Source organism: Carassius auratus, unplaced genomic scaffold (genome assembly GCF_003368295.1).
Source record: "Carassius auratus strain Wakin unplaced genomic scaffold, ASM336829v1 scaf_tig00012905, whole genome shotgun sequence".
NCBI classification, from domain to species: domain Eukaryota; kingdom Metazoa; phylum Chordata; class Actinopteri; order Cypriniformes; family Cyprinidae; genus Carassius; species Carassius auratus.
Window position 1 is genome coordinate 112,818 of NW_020524343.1, and position 23,232 is coordinate 136,049.

A 23,232-nucleotide genomic window follows, 5' to 3' on the forward strand; every position below is an offset into this window, starting at 1 on the left:
AAAGGGTCTACTTTTTTTTGGATACAAACATAATAAAAACAAAACTTTGTGCACTTATAAAATAAAGATAACAAACAAAGTGCAGCCTTGGTCTGCGCTGATCTTCATTTACAAACACGTCATTAAAATGAACTGTAACTCCATGAATACTCAACGAAGAGACATGAGAGATATATCTATAGAAAGCTTGACATGTCTACTTTTAAACCAAACAAGTGCTGCCGAACAAATATTCTGTGATAAAGTAATCCATATCAAAACAACGCGATGTCCTTTTTTCACGTCTAATGTGTATGGAAGGCCAAGAGGGTCAAATACACGTGAATTTTAACGTGTCTCTGTAAAGGGTCTACTTTTTTTGGATACAAACATAGTAACAACAAAACTTTGGGCACTTATAAAATAAAGATAACAAACAAGGTGTGCTGTCTGCAGCATTGGTCTGCACTGATCTTCATTTACAAACACGTCATTAAAATGAACTGTAACTCCATGAATACTCAACGAAGAGACATGAGAGATATATCTATAGAAAACTTGACATGTCTACTTTTAAACTAAACAAGTGCCGCCGAAAACAGATATTCTGTGATAAAGTAATCCATATCAAAACAACGCAATGTCCTTTTTTCACGTTTAATGTGTATGGAAGGCCAAGAGGGTCAAATACACCTGAATTTTAACGCGTCAACAACACGTTAAATACGTGTATTTCATGCGTAGACAACACGTATTTAATATTATTTATTTATCGGCGCTGCTCAACATGGTAAAGTCATTTATATATTTTTTAAATAGCTTCTTAAAATACTATATTACTCCGATATTATATCCAATATTGTTTAACGGTTAAATACGTGTTGTTTACACGTGAAAAATCAGCGGGTATTTAACGTGTATTTCACGTTGAAATACACGTGAAATACACTTGAAGTACACGTTAAAAATCAGTTTGAAGAGGTCAATGTCATTGGCTGCTGAGGACTTGGGTCAAACCACTTCTGTGAGCTTAGAGGGGTGTACCATTCATAGACAGGCAACCACCATTTAACATGCTATAGATCAGCTTATTCAGCCTTATTATTTAGTCTTTTTTCTTTTCTGTTTAGTATAGCCTATAGAAATAATATATTTAAGTTTCAGTTTTATGAAATATTTATTTTATAATAAATATTAATTAAAATTTTGTGGTGATAGTATAAAGTTTATAAAAGTTACAGTATTTTGTAATGAAACAGGACTTTTTGTTTAGCTCTTGACTCGCCAAAGTATTCTATATATAGTGTCCCTTCTTTAATTTTTCAGTAATGTGTGATAACTTAAAATATGTTGTCAGTACTATTAAAATAAGATTACATTGAATGGTATTTAGGAGATTATGGTTTTTGCATGACTTATTTCGCATTCTGCTAGACAACCCTGTCGTAGCTGTTATCATAGCCTAGGCTTTTTATTAAAAAAAGAAAACAGCAAGGGACCATGGAAAAAGACTGTTGCAGGTGTATTTTTTTATGGTATTATTATTTTTATTTTTTTGCAGCCGGGCAACTCAAGAATGTTGGGCACACAAGTACTGTGGCTCTTTTGCCCCATGGCCAAGATGGCCAAGCCAACATCAAAGTTAGTTCACTAACTTTTAATTCTAGTTATTATTATTCTTCTGAGACTAAATTTTCAACTGCTACTCCTCCTAGAGCTTTAACTCTACAAACTCCAAACTCAGCCCAGCTCTTCAGACTGATCTGAAGTTAGTTGCTATATCTTTTTAGACTGATCGGACTTATACTTTTCATAAAACTGAAGATTAAAGATCATAAAAACTCCCATAGACTTGCATTGAAAAGCCTCTGCTCAACTGAACATTCCGTCAAACTCCAACTGTCAAAAATTCAAATCTAAACACACTGGAGCCCATTAAACTCATAGTCTATGTACTATGTACATATTCTATGTACTATTACTAACCCATTCAAACTCATTCAAACTCATTCAAACTCATCTATCATATCATATCTATCTATCTATCTATCTATCTATCTATCTATCTATCTATCTATCTATCTATCTATCTATCTATCTATCTATCTATCTATCTATAATCTGTCTGTTTCTAATCTATCTATCTATCTATAATCTGTCTGTTTCTAAACTATCTATCTATCTATAATCTGTCTGTTTCTAATCTATCTATCTATCTATAATCTGTCTGTTTCTAAACTATCTATCTATCGATCTATCTATCTATCTATAATCTGTCTGTTTCTAATCTATCTATCTATCTATCTATCTATCTATCTATCTATCTATCTATCTATCTATCTATCTATCTATCTATCTATCTATCTATCTATCTATAATCTGACTGTTTCTAATCTATCTATCTATCTATCTATCTATCTATCTATCTATCTATCTATAATCTGACTGTTTCTAATCTATCTATCTATCTATCTATCTATCTATCTATCTATCTATCTATCTATCTATAATCTGTCTGTTTCTAAACTATCTATCTATCTATAATCTGTCTGTTTCTAATCTATCTATTCTATCTCTCTATCTATCTATAATCTGTCTGTTTCTAATCTATCTATCTATCTATCTATCTATCTATCTATAATCTGTCTGTTTCTAATCTATCTATCTATCTATCTATCTATCTATCTATCTATCTATCTATCTATCTGTCTATCTATCTATCTATAATCTGACTGTTTCTAATCTATCTATCTATCTATCTATGTATCTATCTATCTTCATAGCAACACTCTAGCAACTATCCAAACCAACCTAGAAACCACCCAGGGTATCCTAGCAACCACATAGCAACACCTTAGCAACCACTCGGGGTACCCTAGCAACCGCATAGAAACACCCTAGCAACCATCCCAGATACCCTAGCAACCGCATAGCAACACCTTAGCAACCACTCGGGGTACCCTAGCAACCGCATAGCAACACCCTAGCAACCATCCCAGATACCCTAGCAACCGCATAGCAACACCTTAGCAACCACTCAGGGTACCCTAGCAACCGCATAGCAACACCTTAGCAACCACTCAGGGTACCCTAGCAACCGCATAGCAACACCCTAGCAACCATCCCAGATACCCTAACAACCGCATAGCAACACCTTAGCAACCACTCAGGGTACCCTAGCAACCGCATAGCAACACCCTAGCAACCATCCCAGATACCCTAGCAACCGCATAGCAACACCTTAGCAACCACTCAGGGTACCCTAGCAACCGCATAGCAACACCCTAGCAACCATCCCAGATACCCTAGCAACCGCATAGCAACACCTTAGCAACCACTCAGGGTACCCTAGCAACCGCATAGCAACACCCTAGCAACCATCCCAGATACCCTAGCAACCGCATAGCAACACCTTAGCAACCACTCAGGGTACCCTAGCAACCGCATAGCAACACCTTAGCAACCATCCCAGATACCATAGCAACCGCATAGCAACACCTTAGCAACCACTCAGGGTACCCTAGCAACCGTTTAGCAACACCTTAGCAACCACTCCTGGGGACCCTAGATCGATCTATCTATCTTCTGACTGTGTCTATCTATCTATCTATCTATCTATCTATCTGATCTATCTCAGACTGAAAACCATCAAACTTAAAACTTCTTAAACTTTTCAAACTTTTCTAACTTTTTCAAACTTTCTGCACCGCCTTTCTCAAGCCAACTTAAAGTTTGTCTCGACGAACTTTTTTATCTAGTTATTATTATTATTATTATTATTATGTTGGCTTGGCAACAAGCCAACATACTGTTATGCTATTTAAACTTCTTCTTCTTCTTTTTCTTATTATTATTTTTCTGACAGAAATTCTGAACGCTACTCCTCCTAGGGCTTTAAAGCCACAAGCCCCAAACTCGGCAGACACCTGCGGGATAGAGCGGTGGTGTGTGCTATATCTTTTCAGACTGATCAGACTTAAAGTTTTTTTTTTATTAATTTTTAAATGTCAAAATTCATTACCCATAGACTTACATTGTCTGAGAAAAATTGCGCCCCAACAGTTGCAATGACATTTAGGGGAGGGGAGCAGTCAGACGAGAGAAGAATCACTGCTGCTCAGCTCAGGCTGTCTACACGGAGCCGACAACAAGCGAATTCATTCCTATTTAAGACATTTTAAAAACGCTATTGCACGCAATCCACACGTTAGAACACACCAAGAGCTAAATTGAGATGTTTCTGAACTGTTTAAAGTAATAACATGATATATTCGCGGCATCCAACTGCTCGCGAGCTGGCAATGTATTTCTCTGAACACTTGAAGTCCACAGAGAATTTACAGCCTTTCACATTAAAACACTGCAGCGAAACGGCACAAAACAATTAGAATAATATATTAAATGGTTTTAAAGTAGTTTTGGCCACTGTCACGCTGGTCTTAGCTGGTTTCTAACTGAATCATCAGGCTGAACATCACAGCGAGCTCGCGACGTATTCCTCTGAACACTTGAAGTACACATTTACAGCCTTTCACATTAAAACACTGCAGCGAAACGGCACAAAACAATTTGAATAATATATTAAATGGTTTTAAAGTAGTGTTGGCCACTGTCACGCTGGTCTTAGCTGGTTTCTAACTGAATCATCAGGCGGAACGTCACAGTAAACTCGCGCTTCAGCCCCGCACTGCGGGAAACTGGACTGAGCAGCTGATGGCGCGTGTGCACGAGAGAGAGCCGCGCGTCAACACTGAACCGAGCTCTCGTTCAGGACGTTCACTTCCTCCTGGACCTGAACGAACAAATTCAAATCGCAGTTTAAATAAACAGAAAAAAGAGCGAAAAGCGAAAGAGCTCAATTCAGCAGCGCGGTGTTGTTCAGGGCAAGCAGAGACGCGTCTCAAAGTCTTCTTGCTTTTGTACCGACAACAAATACATACAAAATATGTCGAAATACCCGTGTTGGAAAGTGTGTTCGAATAAGTATGTGGTTATGTCTTAAGTGAAAGTAAAGAGTTGCAAAAAAAAAAATCGGATGTGTATCATCATAATGGATGCGTTTGTCTCTTAAAGGGACCGCGCCTAATTTACTAGCTCTGCTGTCAGAGTCTTTAATGTATGAAAATGAAAGTAAATCACTCACTGCTCTTGACTGATTTACCTTGTAGTACAAGAATTTATCCAAAGTCAATCCAAAAATCAGATAGAATTGTTTTACTAGTGGGTGCAGGCCACTAGTTCATTTATGTAAGTGAGTATGGCAAAATAGTGATCTGTGAAATATTATACCCACAAATTCTTAATACTGTAGGCTACCAGTGAAATTGATTAAAAAAATAATAATTAAGGACCTGCCCATGTTTTGCTTAAGTGTTTCTTTCTTTAATTGTTAATGCAACCTTTTCACACCACAGACTGAACCAAATTAAGCATTTCTTGCTTGGTAACTGTTCAACAAAGTATTGATAGTTGTGTAAATATTGTCATACTGACAGCTGTCTGAAGTTTTGGTTGATTCCATTACATATCTTTTTATCAAAGTTATCCGAAATTATCAATATGAATTTGTTCTGAGTTATTGTCATATATTATTACCAGTTTCTAAACTACAGCAAATAAACTGTGATTATGTGAGAAATGTTGAAGGTGTCTGAATACATTTTGGTTTGATTGTGTATTTTATCTTACAGTGAAGACTATGCAGTGCTATTTTAAATTAACATAAACAAACTTAAAAAATGTAAACATTATGTAAATAGCACAAATAAATAAATAGAATGAACATACAGTACAAATTAAACAATTTTAAACAGTGTGTAACTGCATCATCTATACAAACCATTGTGCTTGGACCCCTTATGATCTCCTTGATTTAAAATGCATTGTTTCAGTAATCTTGTGTGTCGTTGCCCACAACGTGACGGTGGCAGGACTGTGAAATACATACACGAGAAAAATAGGCATGACTTATTTCACATCCAGCTAGACAACCCTGTCATAGCTGTTATCATAGCCCAGGCTTTTTATTAAAAAAAGAAAACAGCAAGGGAGCATGGAAAAAGACTGTTGCAGGTGTATTTTTTTATGGCATTATTATTTGTATTAATTTTGCAGCGGGGCAACTCAATGTTGGGCACACAAGTACTTTGGCTCTTTTGCTCCATGGCCAAGATGGCCAAGCCAACATCAAAGTTAGTTCACTAACTTTTAATTCTAGTTAGTGGTGCTTGCCGGAGGCAAGGCATCACTATTATTATCTCACATACTTATTATTATTCTTCTTATTTTTCTTCCGTACAAAACTTCGGCGCGTAACTAGTCCCGCAGCTTTTGTCACAGACCCGCAAAAGAGGTGTCAAATCGTGCGCCCTATTCGGGAATGGTGTGCTATGACTTTTATAAGGGATCGGGCGTACGATGTTCGTACAGCGGGCGAAAAACGACCGAAAAACGGCCCATAGGAAATGCATTACGGCCAACTTTGACGGATCGTAGCTCCGAGGGAGAATTTCGCAGAAACATGTGAATCACCACATTTGGAGAGGCTATCAGGCTGTGCGAGAGGATACCTCGCAGAGGGGTACAAGTTGTACCCTTGGGGTGCTAGAGACCCCCAAAGTTGCCCCATTGACATAGTATGGTGAGGGATCGCCCATGAAACACTGTGTTTTTCCTACTATGGGAAATTACATAGGGATTTTGTATTGAACATAACTCTGCATCACAGTGTCATAGAGACAAGGGGGTGGGCTCATTTGAATCAGGCAACCAATCAGACTCTCAGGATCATTATGAAGCTATCAAGCCACGCCCTAGCAACCATATAGAGCACCATAGCAACAAGCTCCATAGACTTCCATTGAAAAATACAAAATGAATAACTTTGAATAGAAGTGTCATAGAAACATGAGGGTTGGCTCGTTTGACTCGGGGCAGCAAATGGCCAATCACGAATCACCTTCAACACTTCATAGCCACGCCCTAGCAACCATTTGGACCTCCCTAGCGACCAAAAGCATAGAGAGATATCTTCAAATCTGAATATCATAAAGGCATGGGGGTTGGTTTATATCATTCATACTAGCAAGCAGACTTCGGAGTATCATCATTGGCAGCTGCCAGGCCACTCCCTAGCAACCAAACACAGTACCCTAGCAACCGTTTTGCAAGATCTATATCTCTGCATCAGAACATCGTAGAAGCATGGGGGTTGATTTATATTGGCGAGCAGCCTTTGGAGTATCACCATTGGCAGCTGCCAAGCCACTCCATAGCAACCAAACGGAGTACCCTAGCAACCGTTTTGCAAGACCTTTATCTCTGCATCAGAACATCGTACAGACATGGCGGTTGGATTTTTTGACTCATGCTAGCACACTGGACTTCCAACATGCTAGTCATGCTAGCAGTGATTAGCTACATGCTAATAGTGATTGGCTAAGTGCTCAAATGGACTAAGAACTCTATAATAACTACATAGTGACCATCTGTGACAACTACCAACCACCTAGTAACATCATAGCAACCACCCAGGAGACCATAGCAACTGCCTAGCAACCAGCCAAAATCCCCTAGCAACCGCCTAGCATTACCTTAGCAACCACCCCAAGTACCGTAGCAACTGCCTAGCAACCACCCAGGTTACCATAGCAACCGCCCTAGCAACCACCCCGGGTACCCTAGCAACCACATAGCAACACCCTAGCAACCGCCCCAATTACCCTAGCAACCACCCTGGGTACCCTAGCAACGGCCCTAGCAACCATCATGGGGACCCTAGCAACCGCCCTAGCAACCACCCCGGGTACCCTAGCAACCACATAGCAACACCCTAGCAACCACCCTGATTACCCTAGCAACCACCCTGGGTACCCTAGCAACGGCCCTAGCAACCATCATGGGGACCCTAGCAACCGCCCTAGCAACCACCCTTATTACCCTAGCAACCACCGTGGGTACCCTAGCAACGGCCCTAGCAACCATCATGGGGACCCTAGCAACCACCCCAGGTACCCTAGCAACCACATAGCAACACCCTAGCAACCACCTCGATTACCCTAGCAACCACCCTGGGTACCCTAGCAACGGCCCTAGCAACCATCTTAGGGACCCTAGCAACCACACCTTAGCAACAGAGGGGCGAGTTTTGCCACTGCAAGCACCACTCACATTTTCTTCAGGAAATGTACCTTCTAGTTATGTTGGCTTGGCAACAAGCCAACATACTGTTATGCTATTTAAACTTATTTTTATTTTTATTATTATTATTCTTCTGAGAAAAAAATTCTGAACGCTACTCCTCCTAGGGCTTTAAAGCCACAAGCCCCAAACTCGGCAGACACCTGCGGGATAGAGGGGTGGTGTGTGCTATATCTTTTCAGAGTGATCAGACTTAAAGTTTTTTTTTAATTAATTTTTAAATGTAAAAAAAAATAAAAAAAATTGCGCCCCTACAGTTGCAATGACATTTAGGGGCGGAGTCGGGTTTCGTTTCACTTTTAAACTGGTTAAAAATACTGCTGCTCAGCCCAGGCTGTCTACACGGAGCCGAGAACTAGCGAATTCATTCTTATTTAAGACCTTTTAAAAACGCGATTACACGCAATCCACACGTTAGAACACACCAAGAGCTAAATTCAGATGTTTCTGAACTGTTTAAAGTAATAACATTATATATTCGCGGCAGCCAACTGCTCGCGAGCTGGCAATGTATTTCTCTGAACACTTGAAGTCCACAGAGAATTTACAGCCTTTCACATTAAAACACTGCAGCGAAACGGCACAAAACAATTAGAATAATATATTAAATGGTTTCAAAGTAGTTTTGGCCACTGTCACGCTGGTCTTAGCTGGTTTCTAACTGAATCATCAGGCTGAACATCACAGCGAGCTCGCCATGTATTTCTCTGAACACTTGAAGTACACATTTACAGCCTTTCACATTAAAACACTGCAGCGAAACGGCACAAAACAATTTGAATAATATATTAAATGGTTTTAAAGTAGTTTTGGCCACTGTCACGCTGGTCTTAGCTGGTTTCTAACTGAATCATCAGGCGGAACGTCACAGTGAGCTTGCGCTTCAGCCCCGCGCTGCGGGAAACAACTGAGCAGCTGATGGCGCGTGTGCACGAGAGAGAGCCGCGCGTATCGCGGACAGGGACAGCAACACTGAACAGAGCTGCCGTTCAGGACGTTCACTTCCTCCTGGACCTGAACGAACAAATTCAAATCGCAGTTTAAATAAACAGAAAAAAGAGCGAAAAGCAAAAGAGCTCAATTCAGCAGCGCGGTGTTCTGGTGTTCAGGGAGCAAGCAGAGACGCGTCTCAAAGTCTTCTTGCTTTTGTACCGACAACAAATACATACAAAATATGTCGAAATACCCGTGTTGGAAAGTGTGTTCGAATAAATATGTGGTTATGTCTTAAGTGAAAGTAAAGATTTGCAAAAAAAAATCGGATGTGTATCATCATAATGGATGCGTTTGTCTCTTAAAGGGACCGCGCCTAATTTTCTAGCTCTGCTGTCAGAGTCTTTAATGTATGAAAATGAAAGTAAATCACTCACTGCTCTTGACTGAATTACCTTGTAGTACAAGAATTTATCCAAAGTCAATCCAAAAATCAGATAGAATTGTTTTACTAGTGGGTGCAGGCCACTAGTTCATTTATGTAAGTGAGTATGGCAAAATAGTGATCTGTGAAATATTATACCCACTAATTCTTCATACAGTAGGCTACCAGTGAAATTTATTTAAAAAAATAATAATTAAGGACCTGCCCATGTTTTGCTTAAGTGTTTCTTTCTTTAATTGTTAATGCAACCTTTTCACACCACAGACTGAACCAAATGAAGCATTTCTTGCTTGGTAACTGTTCAACAAAGTATTGATAGTTGTGTAAATATTGTCATACTGACAGTCTGAAGTTTTGGTTGATTCCATTACATATCTTTTTATCAAAGTTATCCGAAATTATCAAGATGAATTTGTTCTGAGTTATTGTCATATATTATTACCACTTTCTAAACTACAGCAAATAAACTGTGATTATGTGAGAAATGTTGAAGGTGTCTGAATACATTTTGGTTTGATTGTGTATTTTATCTTACAGTGAAGACTATGCAGTGCTATTTTACATTAACAAAAACAAACTTAAAAAAAGTAAACATTATGTAAATAGCACAAATAAATAAATAGAATGAACATACAGTACAAATTAAACAATTTTAAACAGTGTGTAACTGCATCATCTATACAAACCATTGTGCTTGGACCCCTTATGATCTCCTTGATTTAAAATGCATTGTTTCAGTAATCTTGTGTGTCGTTGCCCACAACGCGACGGTGGCAGGACTGTGAAATACATACACGAGAAAAATAGGCATGACTTATTTCACATCCAGCTAGACAACCCTGTCATAGCTGTTATCATAGCCCAGGCTTTTTATAAAAAAAATAAAACAGCAAGGGAGCATGGAAAAAGACTGTTGCAGGTGTATTTTTTTATGGCATTATTATTTGTATTAATTTTGCAGCGGGGCAACTCAATGTTGGGCACACAAGTACTTTGGCTCTTTTGCTCCATGGCCAAGATGGCCAAGCCAACATCAAAGTTAGTTCACTAACTTTTAATTCTAGTTATTATTATTCTTCTTAGACTAAATTATCAACTCTAACTCCTCCTAGAGCTTTAACTCTACAGACTCCAAACTCGGACCAGCTCTTCAGACTAATCTCGCCGGGTGTGCTATATCTTTTCTAACTGATCGGACTTATACTTTTCATAAAACTGAAGATTAAAAATCATAAAAATCCCATAGACTTGCATTGAAAAGCCTCTGCTCAACTGAACATTCCGTGAACTCCAACTGTCAAAAATTCAAATCTAAACACACTGAAGCCCATTAGACTCAATCAGACTAACCTATGTACTATTACTAACCCATTCAAACTCATTCAAACTCATCTATCTATCTATATTCAAACTCTATCTATCTATCTATCTATCTATCTATCTATCTATCTATCTATCTATCTATCTATCTATCTATCTATCAAACTCATCTATCTATATTAAAACTAATCTATCTATCTATCTATAATCAAACTCATCTATCTATAATCAAACTCATCTATCTATCTATCTATATTCAAACTCATCTATCTATCTATATTAAAACTAATCTATCTATCTATCTATCTATCTATCTATCTATCTATCTATCTATCAAACTTATCTATCTATATTAAAACTAATCTATCTATCTATCTATCTATCATCAAACTCATCTATCTATATTAAAACTAATCTATCTATTTATCTATCTATCATCATCTAACTCTATCTTTCTTCTGACTCTATCTATCTATCTATCTATCTATCTATCTATCTTATCTATCTATCTATCTATCTATCTAAACATACTATTTACATCTATCGGAAAACTAATCTATCTATCTATCTATAATCAAACTCATCTATCTATAATCAAACTCATCTATCTATCTATCTATATTCAAACTCATCTATCTATCTATATTAAAACTAATCTATCTATCTATCTATCTATCTATCTATCTATCTATCTATCTATCTATCTATCTATCAAACTTATCTATCTATATTAAAACTAATCTATCTATCTATCTATCATCAAACTCATCTATCTATATTAAAACTAATCTATCTATTTATCTATCTATCATCATCTAACTCTATCTTTCTTCTGACTCTATCTATCTATCTATCTATCTATCTTATCTATCTATCTATCTATCTTATCTATCTATCTATCTATCCATCTAAACATACTATTTACATCTATCGGAATTTTGCCCGTGATGGCCACACATTATTTGTTATAAAATGATCAACAATGACAAACTCATTTATGCTTAAATATAATTTTATTCAGTTTATGCCCATTTGGATCGCACTTAGTCTGGTACCTCACCCTTAAGAATGACAAACTGGAGTAAAAATCTCCAGAATGACTTACTCTTGGGATCACTGGAACACACAAGCCTTTCCACCACGTCAAGGTGGCGATCCTTGGAAAGGACATTCACTCTCCATTCATTCTTTATCTAACACACTCACACACACACACACACACACACACACACACACACACACCTTCCCTATTTAACACATTCACACACACATGCACACATGGAATACACACAAAATGTGATGTTTATTAATATACACTGAATTAATTTGTATTTGCATTAGCATTATTTCTCAAAATTAGATTTATTACGTCTTGAAATTATAAAATAAAATTTACATAAGTGTTGAATGAGAGATCTATGCAGACTTTTGAATGAGAGATCTATGCAGACTTTTGTATACATGATGTATCTAATCTAAAACACAATACACGGGATCATGATAGCTGTAATATGTCTGTAGAACTCCTGCTCTTACGTTTGAGTGTGAACCACTTACGAAAACAGGATCCAAAACACACAAAATGTGATGTTTATTAATATACACTGAATTAATTTGTATTTGCATTAGCATTATTTCTCAAAATTAGATTTATTATGTCTTGAAATTATAAAATAAAATTTACATAAGTGTTGAATGAGAGATCTATGCAGACTTTTGTATACATGATGTATCTAATCTAAAACACAATACACGGGATCATGATAGCTGTAATATGTCTGTAGAACTCCTGCTCTTATGTTTGAGTGTGAACCACTTACGAAAATAGGATCCAAAAGAGTGTTGTTTTCTGTTGTACCGGTGCTGATTAGCTGAGTGTATCCTTTATCTTCAAACAAATTGAGAATAGGTTTGTTGTGAAGAGACAGCTGATCTTCATTAAAGTCTCCACTCACTATAATGGGCTTGAAATCCATGATCTCCAGAGATGTCAAGAGTGCATTTAGGTTTGCCAAAAAGTCTGCTAAATTATAACTGGGTGGTCTGTAGATCACTGCAAGAAGTGCTTGTTTGGGGGCTTTTATCTTCAAAACCAAATATTCCAGGTCAGTAACATTCTGTATGTACATCAGAGGAGAAACTTGAAAGTTGTTCTTCACATAAATTGCCACTCCACCACCTTTCTTATTTGCCAAATGGGTGTAGTTTGTGTAGGATGCATGTCTGTTGCGTTTGTACATGGTGTATCCATCCAGCTGGAGGTATGCAGGAACAGCTGAGCCTGACAGGTGTGTTTCAGTGAGACACAAAACATCAGCCAGTAAAAGTTCATGGTGACATTTCAAATCATCTAAATGACACTCCAGTCCCTCTGTGTTATGATGAATGATTTTAAGAGCAGAATTCATTTTTGAATCTTGTACAATGTGAAGGATGGGTTGAATATTCAGAAAATCTGCTTTTGTCATGTTCTTCAAAGAGGCATTTATTTCTGGATCACAGAAAATTTTATTTTCATCAAAGTCAGTAATGTGCAGTCCGCTGAGTGTTGTTGTTCTGCTGAGTGCAACATATGCCATGCCTGATTCAAATATGCGCTTCAGAGATACAACAGCACAATCTGTTGTCATTCCTTGGACTTTATGGATTGTGCAAGCAAAAGCAAGTTTCATGGGGAATTGCCTTCGAACTGTTCCTTTTTTTTTAGTGGTTCCTCTGACCTCTCAATATAGACAATATTGTCATTTCCAGCAGGTGCTATGTTGCGATGTTTCTGTCCAGCAGTCAGATTATCTAGATGAAGACCAATTGATTGAATGACAGGAACACCACCTTGAGTTTGAGCTGTTATTTTTGCCACATTGCCAAAAGTTCCATTAACCAGTCCATCTTCTACATCAATATTTCTAGTAAGCATCACACGTGCACCAATAGCAATCTGTAGTGTATCAATTAGATCACGTTTGTCTCCTTTTAATGGAACAGCTTGCCTTTTCATCTCACCTGTTCGTGGATCTTTTTTGTAGTCATGCGCATCGAGGTTAATGATATCTGAAAAGCGCGTGGATATGGCTTCAGTATTATGACTGTCTACCTCTTTATTGGTTGCATAGATGTGTAATGCATCAATAGGACACTCTTCAGGGGATGATCTTATGACTGCTTCTAACATGCACTTGTCTGCATCAGTCAGTTTTTCGTGCTTCTGTTTCACCCTAAGACGATTGAGTAGCTCAGCATATGCAAGATCATCTCTCTGCCTCATTATCTGTGTCAGTGTTATCATTTGAAAATGATCTCTCCAGAAGTCCAACACATGGTCCTCATACACACAGAGTGGTTTTGCTCTTCCAAGTGGTGGCAGCTGGAAAAAATCACCAACAGCGAGTATGGACAATCCACCAAAAGGTTTCTGGTTTCCTTTAATCTGTTGCAGTCTCCAGTTCACATATGCAAACAACTGTTTTGACACCATTGAGATTTCATCAATAATTAAAATATGTGCATTAGAAAGGTCTGCCCTCATTTCATCCAAGCTGTTTCCCAGGCCTTGGTAAGGAGGCTTCAAGCTTCTTGGGAGTTTCAAAAGACAGTGCAGTGTTTTACCTGAGATATTAAAGGCTGCAGTGCCTGTGAAGGCGGTTAAAAGAACAGTAGGCTGTGAAATGTCAGTATGCTCTCTCATGCATGGAAGCCTACGCAGGATTTTGGATGCTTCTGCATAAATAGATTTAATAACGTGTGATTTACCAACTCCGGCTCCTCCATTCAAAAAATACTGAAACGGTTGTGGGCTTTCACCAGAAACACATCTTTTGCACCAGTCTCGCACAGCATAAAATATGGAAGCTTGTGTTTGATTCAAGCTCTGGTACATTCTGCGAATCTGTGCATGATTTAGCTGGGCAGTTTCCATGAGTGGCATAGCTGTGTTACTGACAGAGGTAGATGCTGTGTATTCAGGAACGTCTTCTTGCTCATTCACTTCATTAGGATCAGTGGGTTCACGTTCCATAATGCTCTCCAATCTGATCAGTTCATTTGCAGGTGCCAGTGTAGTCCATGCATCTTCAATTGGCCCATTCTGTTCAAAATCCTCAATTGCTTTTTCTATAGCCTCATTATGTTTTTCATATTTCTTACGGTTTTCATTTACAATGTCGAACACACGCTGCAGTTCATCAGTGCCTGGTAGTTTTACCGAAGCAAATGCATAAAATGATTCATATGTGGTGAATCTTGTGGACTTCAGCTGTTCATCTCTGCGATATGGTAGGTAAAGTTTTAGAAGGGTTCCATAGAATTTTTCTGGATGTTTTTCTTGTGAAAAACGAGCAAATCTAATAACAGCAGGCTTTCCCCTTGTTCTTTTCTGTATGCGTCCCATATTTTTTTGAAGTGGCAAAACATTTTTACCTTTTGTCTGTCCTCCATAAACAATACGGTATTCACTTGCAAATTCTGCCATGCACATGTTCTCAAATTCAGTCCTATTAGGTCTTGCCTTGTACTTGTCTGGCAATCCTGTCATCCACACATTCTCCACATCATCATCCATGGTCTGTAAGTACCTCATTGGTAAACTCATCTTTACAGCATTGTCATCAGTGGGTATGAAAATGACAGAACGTGATGATGATTTCAATTTCAGACTGCATGTGCGAGCGACTGCCTCTTGAGCGCTTACTTCTCTGTTCTTTGAATAGGCATTCATGACTTGTTTCATGCACTCACGGTCAGACAGGTTATCATGGCTTGAGTCTTTTACCACTCTCTTCAGGTAATCACTCATCTCATGTTCAGCTTTTGAAATGTACGAGAGCATGTACATGATACAGCTGTAGGGGTTCAGAATGAACTGTATGTCCATGTTTGCATTCCAAGCTCTTAATAACATTGGATTGTACCCATTAACCCAGCAGTCCTGTGGTTGTCTCTCCATAACTATTAAACTTGATGTAGACAGAGCCTCAATATGTTTCTCATACTCTTCATAAGTCAAGTTTGCTTGATTCAGTAGCTGTGTAATGGTTTCAAAACTCTGACTTGAGTCATTCAGTAGATCCCACACCTTCTGTAGCTGTTCTTTTGCAACGGTGGCATAATCTCTTTCCTCTGATCCATTCTCATCATCAGAATTTTCTGCAGGAGGAGGTCTGGGGCGGGTTATTGTGGTTCTGTTAATGGGTGGTTTAGGAAATCCAAATCTGCAGTGCTTCTTGTTCTTTTTACAGGATTTTGAGTGATTACGGCTGTGCATCTGTACTTCACTTACAATTCTATGCAGTTCTGGGTCTTTGTTTGGATCTGGTAATTTGCATGATATATATTTATCAATGAAATCACAAACATCCTGATCTTCATCATTTTCAAACTCTGGAGCATCTTTCACCCAAAATAAGCAGTGAATGTGTGGAGAACCACGTAACTGAAATTCTACTCTGTAAAAAAAGTCAATTACCTCACCGATAGGCCGTGCGGGTGACATGATTAGATCTCTCATTAAGGCTTCAACGCGTTTTTCAAACATGCGCATGGCTGTGACTGGGTTGCTTCTCAAGATTTCACATTTTTCAGACCAGTCTAATTCATCAAAGTTCACAGTTTCACCTTGCTGTGCTTTAATAGCAGTAATCACTTCAGGCCATCTCATCTCAGCAGCACTAAACGTACAGAAAAATGTGGGAGTGCCCAGCTGTCTCAACATAGCAAATAAGTCACGCATAGTTTTCTCCCAGTATGCTGGAGTCCCTCTTAATGGTTGCATGAAACGTGTTGCCTCCTTATTATTCACAAGCTTTTCTAACTCCTGTTTATCCTGCAGCAGTGAACAGTTTATTCTGCGTCCATCACGGGTCATGGGTTTTGCTTTTCTCAGCTGGATAGACATACTAGATGTTGCCATATGCATTTCAGTGACAAACTGAGCAAAGAAGATGTAGTTTGTGTCTCTTGCACAACGATTGTCAATAGAAAATAGCCTTGTGTTAAAGTATCTGCTGGGGGAAACATGTTTTGCTCTGTCAGGCTCATCAAAGGTATTTTTCCCATCAGGAAACTGAACCGGGAATGACATTGATTCAAGTTTTTTAACTTTGAAAATGCTAACAGGACTATTTTTCGATGCTGGGGCAATGCAAAATATTCCGTCATCATAAGACAACAGCTGCTGACCAAGATCTGGGGGCTGAAGACATGTATCCAAAGCAAGGCCTCTCGATTGCTCTTCTGCAGTATTCTCAGGGTCATCACTTGAATCATTGTGTTGATTCTCATTGCTCTGATCTTCAGTGTTCTCATTTTGACTGCTGCTCTCAACATCCATTTCCTCATCAGGAGCACTGATGTCATTTGTGGACGGTTCATGCTCATTGAACATTTCTTCTTCTGAGAGTGCTGCATTAATGATGATATCTTTATATTCTGAATGCATTTCTTTTAGTTTACTTAAAGCAGACAAGACCTTACGCATGTTCAAAGTCTGGTACTGATAGTGACCTTGGTAGCACAGACGTCTTTTCAACTTCACAGTAAGCAGCTGTGATTCACTTCTGGGCCTTGGTAAACAATTTACTGTTGTTTCCACTTCAGATGCAACAGAAATTACAGCTCCTTTTATAGCTTTCTGTTGGCCTTTAGGAAGTGTTAAAATTTTCGCAAAGGGAATGTACTTTGCAATGACATGTCTTTCTAGAATATTCAAATCACACAGTTCTGAAGGAATGGGAGTGAACTGAAGCATATTAGCTACAGCAATATCTGGCATTGTACCTCTCAAAAGTGTCGTATGGCAGCTGTGACAGATCCATTCTGTTTTCATGTTCTCCAAGGCACATCGATCAGGGCAGTCAGAGCAGATGTGAACATAGTTTCCAGTCAAGCAAAGTGCAGCAACTGTAGGATTTTTTTTATATTTATGCACTACACAATTACGCACTTGATTGGAGAAGAGTGCTCTGGCGCAGCATGTGCAGACATAAGTTGGCCCCTGTTTTATAACATCTCTGAAAACATTTAAGGCTCTTAACATGCCTGGATCTTGTACTATGTCATGCTGGCTATCTTGTACGGTTTCTCTCTGCCGCTGCATCAAATACATTTTTTTGTATTTGTACTTTATCTCTTGTGCACTATGTACTTTGTGAAGTACCTTAAGGGCAGATGTTTTGCATTTAGATTTGAATAAATAATATTCTTTCTGACGAGCCCTGAAATGAGCATCACAGTGATAATGCTGTTTAAAAATTTCCTTTCTTCTTTTATAGAAGTTAGGATCATTTTTGCATCGGTTTGTGTAATGGTCTTTTTGCCTTTGCCTAAAAATTGGATCTTTTAAATATCTGTCAACAAGATTTTGCTTAAGCTGTTCCTTATACTTAACATTGTCCCTGTAATTCTGAATGATATAATTCTTTTGTCTCTCTCTGAACTGTTCCAGATTCCTGTAATTAGAGATGTTCCGATACCCTTTTTCTCTTCCCGATACCGATTCCGATACCTGGGCTCAGGGTATCGGCCGATACCGAGTACTGATCCGATACCTGGGTCTATATCTGTATATACAGCTGTATATACTACTAGCCCTGTGTAAATTGCTAGAATTTTTTTATGGTGTGCTTCAGACAGATCCCTCAATAAAACATGAACAAATACATGGTGAACTACTGTATTTATTACAGTATTTTTATTATCTAACATGAATTTGACAGTATTATTTATTTTCTTATGCAAAAAAGAACTTCAAATGCAGCCAAAAATCTAACACCGCAAACTAAAAAAGGTATTTAAGTTTTACAATATAACTGTATAAAAAAACTGCAACAAATAAGTCTAGGAATATAAAAAAAGATCTATTAATCAGATAATCTCTAACAAGTAAAAAACAAGTAAAAAACAAGCAACCATCTAGGCATAATTATTATTATTATAGAGACGTATTATTATTACTGTAGGCTACAACAGTAGCTTTATATATTGTCAATTTACTCATGTAAACCAAACATTTATTTTAATGGGCTGCCATGAAGATCTTTGAGTGTCTGTGTTTATGATATGACAGTTTTCTCAAATGAAACGGTAAATTCTCATGAAGTGACGGTTTATGCGTTCGTGTCCTCATGACACACAGCAGAGACTACAAAACAGCGAGCTCTCGCGCATCTGTGCCAGTCACCCACAGAGATGTAGATTTTGCGGGAGTAATATTTAAATAGTATTTTGCAGTTTAATATTCACAGACACTAGTATATATTCGGCTACTGTCTGGAGCCCTGCGTTTTGACTTACACGGAAGCGACTGAACGCAGTTGCCGGTACTGAATATACTCGAGAGTCTGTAACTACCGGTACTACAGAGACATACTGCTAACCACTGATCTATAATATAGTAGCGGCTTCACTGTCTTTTGGCAGTTTAGAATGTGATGAGTGATCCAGTCATATATAGATAAGGGCTGCTAACGCGTTTTCATTTCTTCTTCGCTGCTCTAAACAGGGGTTGCTTGTGGCAACACAGCACAACTTCCTGTGTTTTCAATGCATTTTGAGCAGCGAAGAAGAACCGTGCAGCGGTTAGGCAAAGCTTGCGGTCATAACTAGGTCTTTTTTAAGAAAATGGTATCGGATCGGTATATGGGTTCATGTACTCGCCGATGCCGATGCCAGAATTTGTTGTGGTATCGGAGATATTTCCGATACTAGTATCGGAATCGGAACAACTCTACCTGTAATTCTGAATGATATAATTCTTTTGTCTCTCTCTGAACTGTTCCCGATTCCTGTAATTCTGAATGATATAATTCTTTTGTCTCTCTCTGAACTGTTCCCGATTTCTGTAATTCTGAATGATATAATTCTTTTGTCTCTCTCTGAACTGTTCCCGATTCCTGTAGTTCTGAATGATATAATTCTTTTGTCTCTCTCTGAACTGTTCCCGATTCCTGTAGTTCTGAATGATATAATTCTTTTGTCTCTCTCTGAACTGTTCCCGATTCCTGTAATTCTGAATGATATAATTCTTTTGTCTCTCTCTGAACTGTTCCCGATCCCTGTAATTCTGAATTATATAATTCTTTTGTCTCTCTCTGAACTGTTCCCGATTCCTGTAATTCTGAATGATATAATTCTTTTGTCTCTCTCTGAACTGTTCATCACTTTTGTAATTTAAGGTTATTTTACACTTTTTATTCTGTCTGTATTTTTCATTATTTTTATAGGTGTTTTTCATTGCTTGTTTGCGTTCTTCTCTATAATTAATATTATTCCTATAGTTGTTCTTCATGGCTTGGCTTTGTCTTTGTCTGTATTCACTACTTGTTTTATAATCATAGACTTCACGTACAGCCTGTTTTTTGTCATAAACACCTTGTCTCTGAACCATTTCTTTATGCCATTTTTTATAGTATAACTTTCTTTTTCGAGTCTTGTTCAGTTTTTCTGTCTGCTTGACTGCGAATTGTGAATTCTGGTGATTTGGAGCTGAAAATGCCAATTGATCCTGTGACAATATGTTATAAGAAAGTTCACTCAATGGTAAATTTTTAGATTTATCTTGATTTTGAGTGACAGTAATTTGAACTTCCATTTTATCTTTATAAAGCAAGTGGGCTTGTTCATCAGTTGATGTGGCTCTGTTAATAGCAGTCTGAGGGAGTTGTTGAACTGGATCTTGGACTTGAACATGTAGGACATCAGTAGACAAGCATTGTTCATCATTTGACAGATCTTTCTTCTCAAATGTGAAAGATGGTTGCACATCAAGTTCAAGGTCACCGCAGTTCGGGGAGACTTCAGTCAAGTGGGCTTGTTCATCAGTTGATGTGGCTCTGTTAACAGCAGTCTCAGAGAGTTGTTGAACTGGATCTTGGACTTGAACATACTGTGGTGGGACATCAGCAGATGAGCATTGTTCATCATTTGACAGAGCTTTGTTCTCAAATAAGACATCATGTTCAAGGTCACCGCAGTTCGGGGAGACTTCAGTCAAGTGGGCTTGTTCATCAGTTGATGTGGCTCTGTTAACAGCAGTCTCAGAGAGTTGTTGAACTGGATCTTGGACTTGAACATACTGTTGTGGGGCATCAGCAGATGAGCATTGTTCATCGTTTGACATAGCTCTGTTCTCAAATGAGACGGATGGTTGCACATCATTTTCAAGATCACAGCAGTTCAGGGAGACTTCAATACGTACACAGCTTTCAGTCATCATGCTAATGAATGATACAGGCAGCAGCTCAAACGCTTCCTGGTCTCTCAAATCAAAACATCCTTGATACAATATTAAAAGCCTGTCCACAAGATCCTGTAATTGATAAAACGTCAGGAATACCGCTGTGCCTGTGCCTTCTTCAACAGGCATTCCATATATTGATCTGCAGTGAGAATCAAAATAACCAAACCTCCCTGATCGATCTCTGAATACAGCGATACATGAGTTTCCACACAACAGCAAAGCATCACTGACATCGGCTCTGAGACACTGCAAAGTATTCTCAAGATTTTCATAGTTGCCTAGTGCAGGGGTATCTCTCAGAAATCCAAACCTCTGGGGATGTTTCAGGATGTTGTAGCAGCGAGTGTTTGTCTCAATTATCTTTGGTAGCTCGTCAAAATTTAAAAAGTTACCCACAAATTTTCCTTTGCTCTGCAGAGCTTGTTTGACACTAGTGTAGACTGCATCACCTTTCTGTAAAATGCTATCTAAATCGAAACTCTGTAGCTCATTTCTTTCACTATGGACTGCTAGGAACATTAAGGAATTACAAGTACACTGACGTCCTCTGGAGTACACATTGTACCTCGCATCGGTCTGACAGTGAGACGCTTTAACAGACAGCACGTATGGGTTTTCCTCACTCATACCTGATACAGAGTTGGTACTGTTAGTGGTGCCCAATGAAGATTGTAGCTTTCTGCGCTGTTTCTGAGATTCACTTCTCTTTCCTTTTCTTGGCATGGTGATGTTTCAGTACTGGAATCAAGCAAATGTGTCTGAGTAATGAATAAATATATTGATGTTCACTTATACTTGAAATGGAACACAGATAATGCTTTTATGTAGTTCTACAGAAAAGTTCAATATTTGATATATAACAAGACAACAGTAAATGAATTCATTTGAAGTTAATCAAAAAAAGATTTTGTACTTTAAAATTGTTGATATTCCAACGTTGTGAAATCTGGAAATTTCTTCACTCTTTCTGAATGTGTAGTTCACTATTCTCACCTGGGTTTGATGTTCAAGCTTTTCACAATCAGGTTTTTCACAATCAGGTTTTTCACAATCAGGTTTTTCACAATCAGGTTTTTCACAATCAGGTTTTTCACAATCAGGTTTTTCACAATCAGGTTTTTCACAATCAGTTTTTGGTTTTCAAAGAGTTTTTGGTTTCAAGTATTTTCGGGTGGCTTTATTTTTCAAGATGCGTTAGCAAGCATGCATTTGCGTTTGGGTTCATGCGTTTTGGGTTTTGCGTTTTGGGTAAGATTGCGTTTTGGGTTGCAAGCAAGCGAAGCAGCAAGCAGTGCAGCAGCGTTTGGGGGTTTAGCAGCCAGCAGGTTGTTTTTTGGTTTGGAAGAGAAAGAACAGAATGGGCGAGAGGTAGAGATTGAAGCAAGATAAATGTTTGAGTGAAAAATGGATATAAAGGTATGGATAGGACAGAACAGAACAGGACAGTAAAGGACACACACACAGAAACACACACACACACAGAAAAGAACAAGTTAATAACATTCTTATTCAACAGGAATATAAAATTGCACTTAAAAAAAAGACTAAGCAGTTAAATAAATTGTAATAATAAAACAATTCTAATATAATAATTTATAAAATGGTTACTTACTGTACAGAGGGGGGCAATGTAATAAAAAATTTATACAAAATGCATATGGCTGAATTAGATTTGTATGAAATTAACTGCATTTATGGTTGATGATTGGGATAGCAATAGCTATTAGATTAGCAATAGTCTAAATTTAAAAATAGTTCTTACATCGATGGAAATAAAGATGTCCAATCTACTGTAGGAAAAAAGACACCAGTTTTGTTCAGATCTCACACAAATCAGGTTGTTCCTTTAAGCTATGACACCTTGTTTTTACTCAACACATTTACATGAACTTTCAAATGCCTCTCAAAATAAACTTTATAATTGTTACTAATGGCTAAATGTGTCATCTCATTATTCTATATACAAACCCGTTTCCAAATAAGTTGGGAGACTGTACAAATTGTGAGTAAAAAAGAAATGGAATAATTTACAAATCTGATAAACTTATATTATTTGATATGTCATCTGTTGTATTCTGAATAAAATACTGAAATTTGAAACTTCCACATCATTGGATTCTGTTTT

At 38.0% G+C, this 23,232-nt stretch overlaps 1 protein-coding gene across 3 annotated transcripts; it reads right to left on the bottom strand.

Annotated features, from left to right (window-relative positions):
- Positions 1 to 11,870: 11,870 nt before the first annotated feature.
- On the bottom strand, positions 11,871 to 22,809 carry LOC113073807 (uncharacterized). Of its 3 annotated transcripts, XM_026246563.1 has the most exons (3): positions 22,101 to 22,809; positions 19,600 to 21,845; positions 12,682 to 18,318 (listed from the first exon to the last, which is right to left on the bottom strand). In XM_026246563.1, exons 2-3 carry the CDS (start codon positions 21,828 to 21,830, stop codon positions 13,545 to 13,547), a joined length of 7,005 nt encoding a protein of 2,334 aa, XP_026102348.1. In that variant the 5' UTR covers positions 21,831 to 21,845; positions 22,101 to 22,809; the 3' UTR covers positions 12,682 to 13,544. The 3 variants fall into 3 exon arrangements, with proteins under 3 accessions (XP_026102349.1, XP_026102348.1, XP_026102347.1); XM_026246564.1 differs by having other exon boundaries at positions 11,871 to 18,318; positions 19,600 to 22,809; XM_026246562.1 differs by having other exon boundaries at positions 19,600 to 22,809.
- Positions 22,810 to 23,232: the final 423 nt, after the last annotated feature.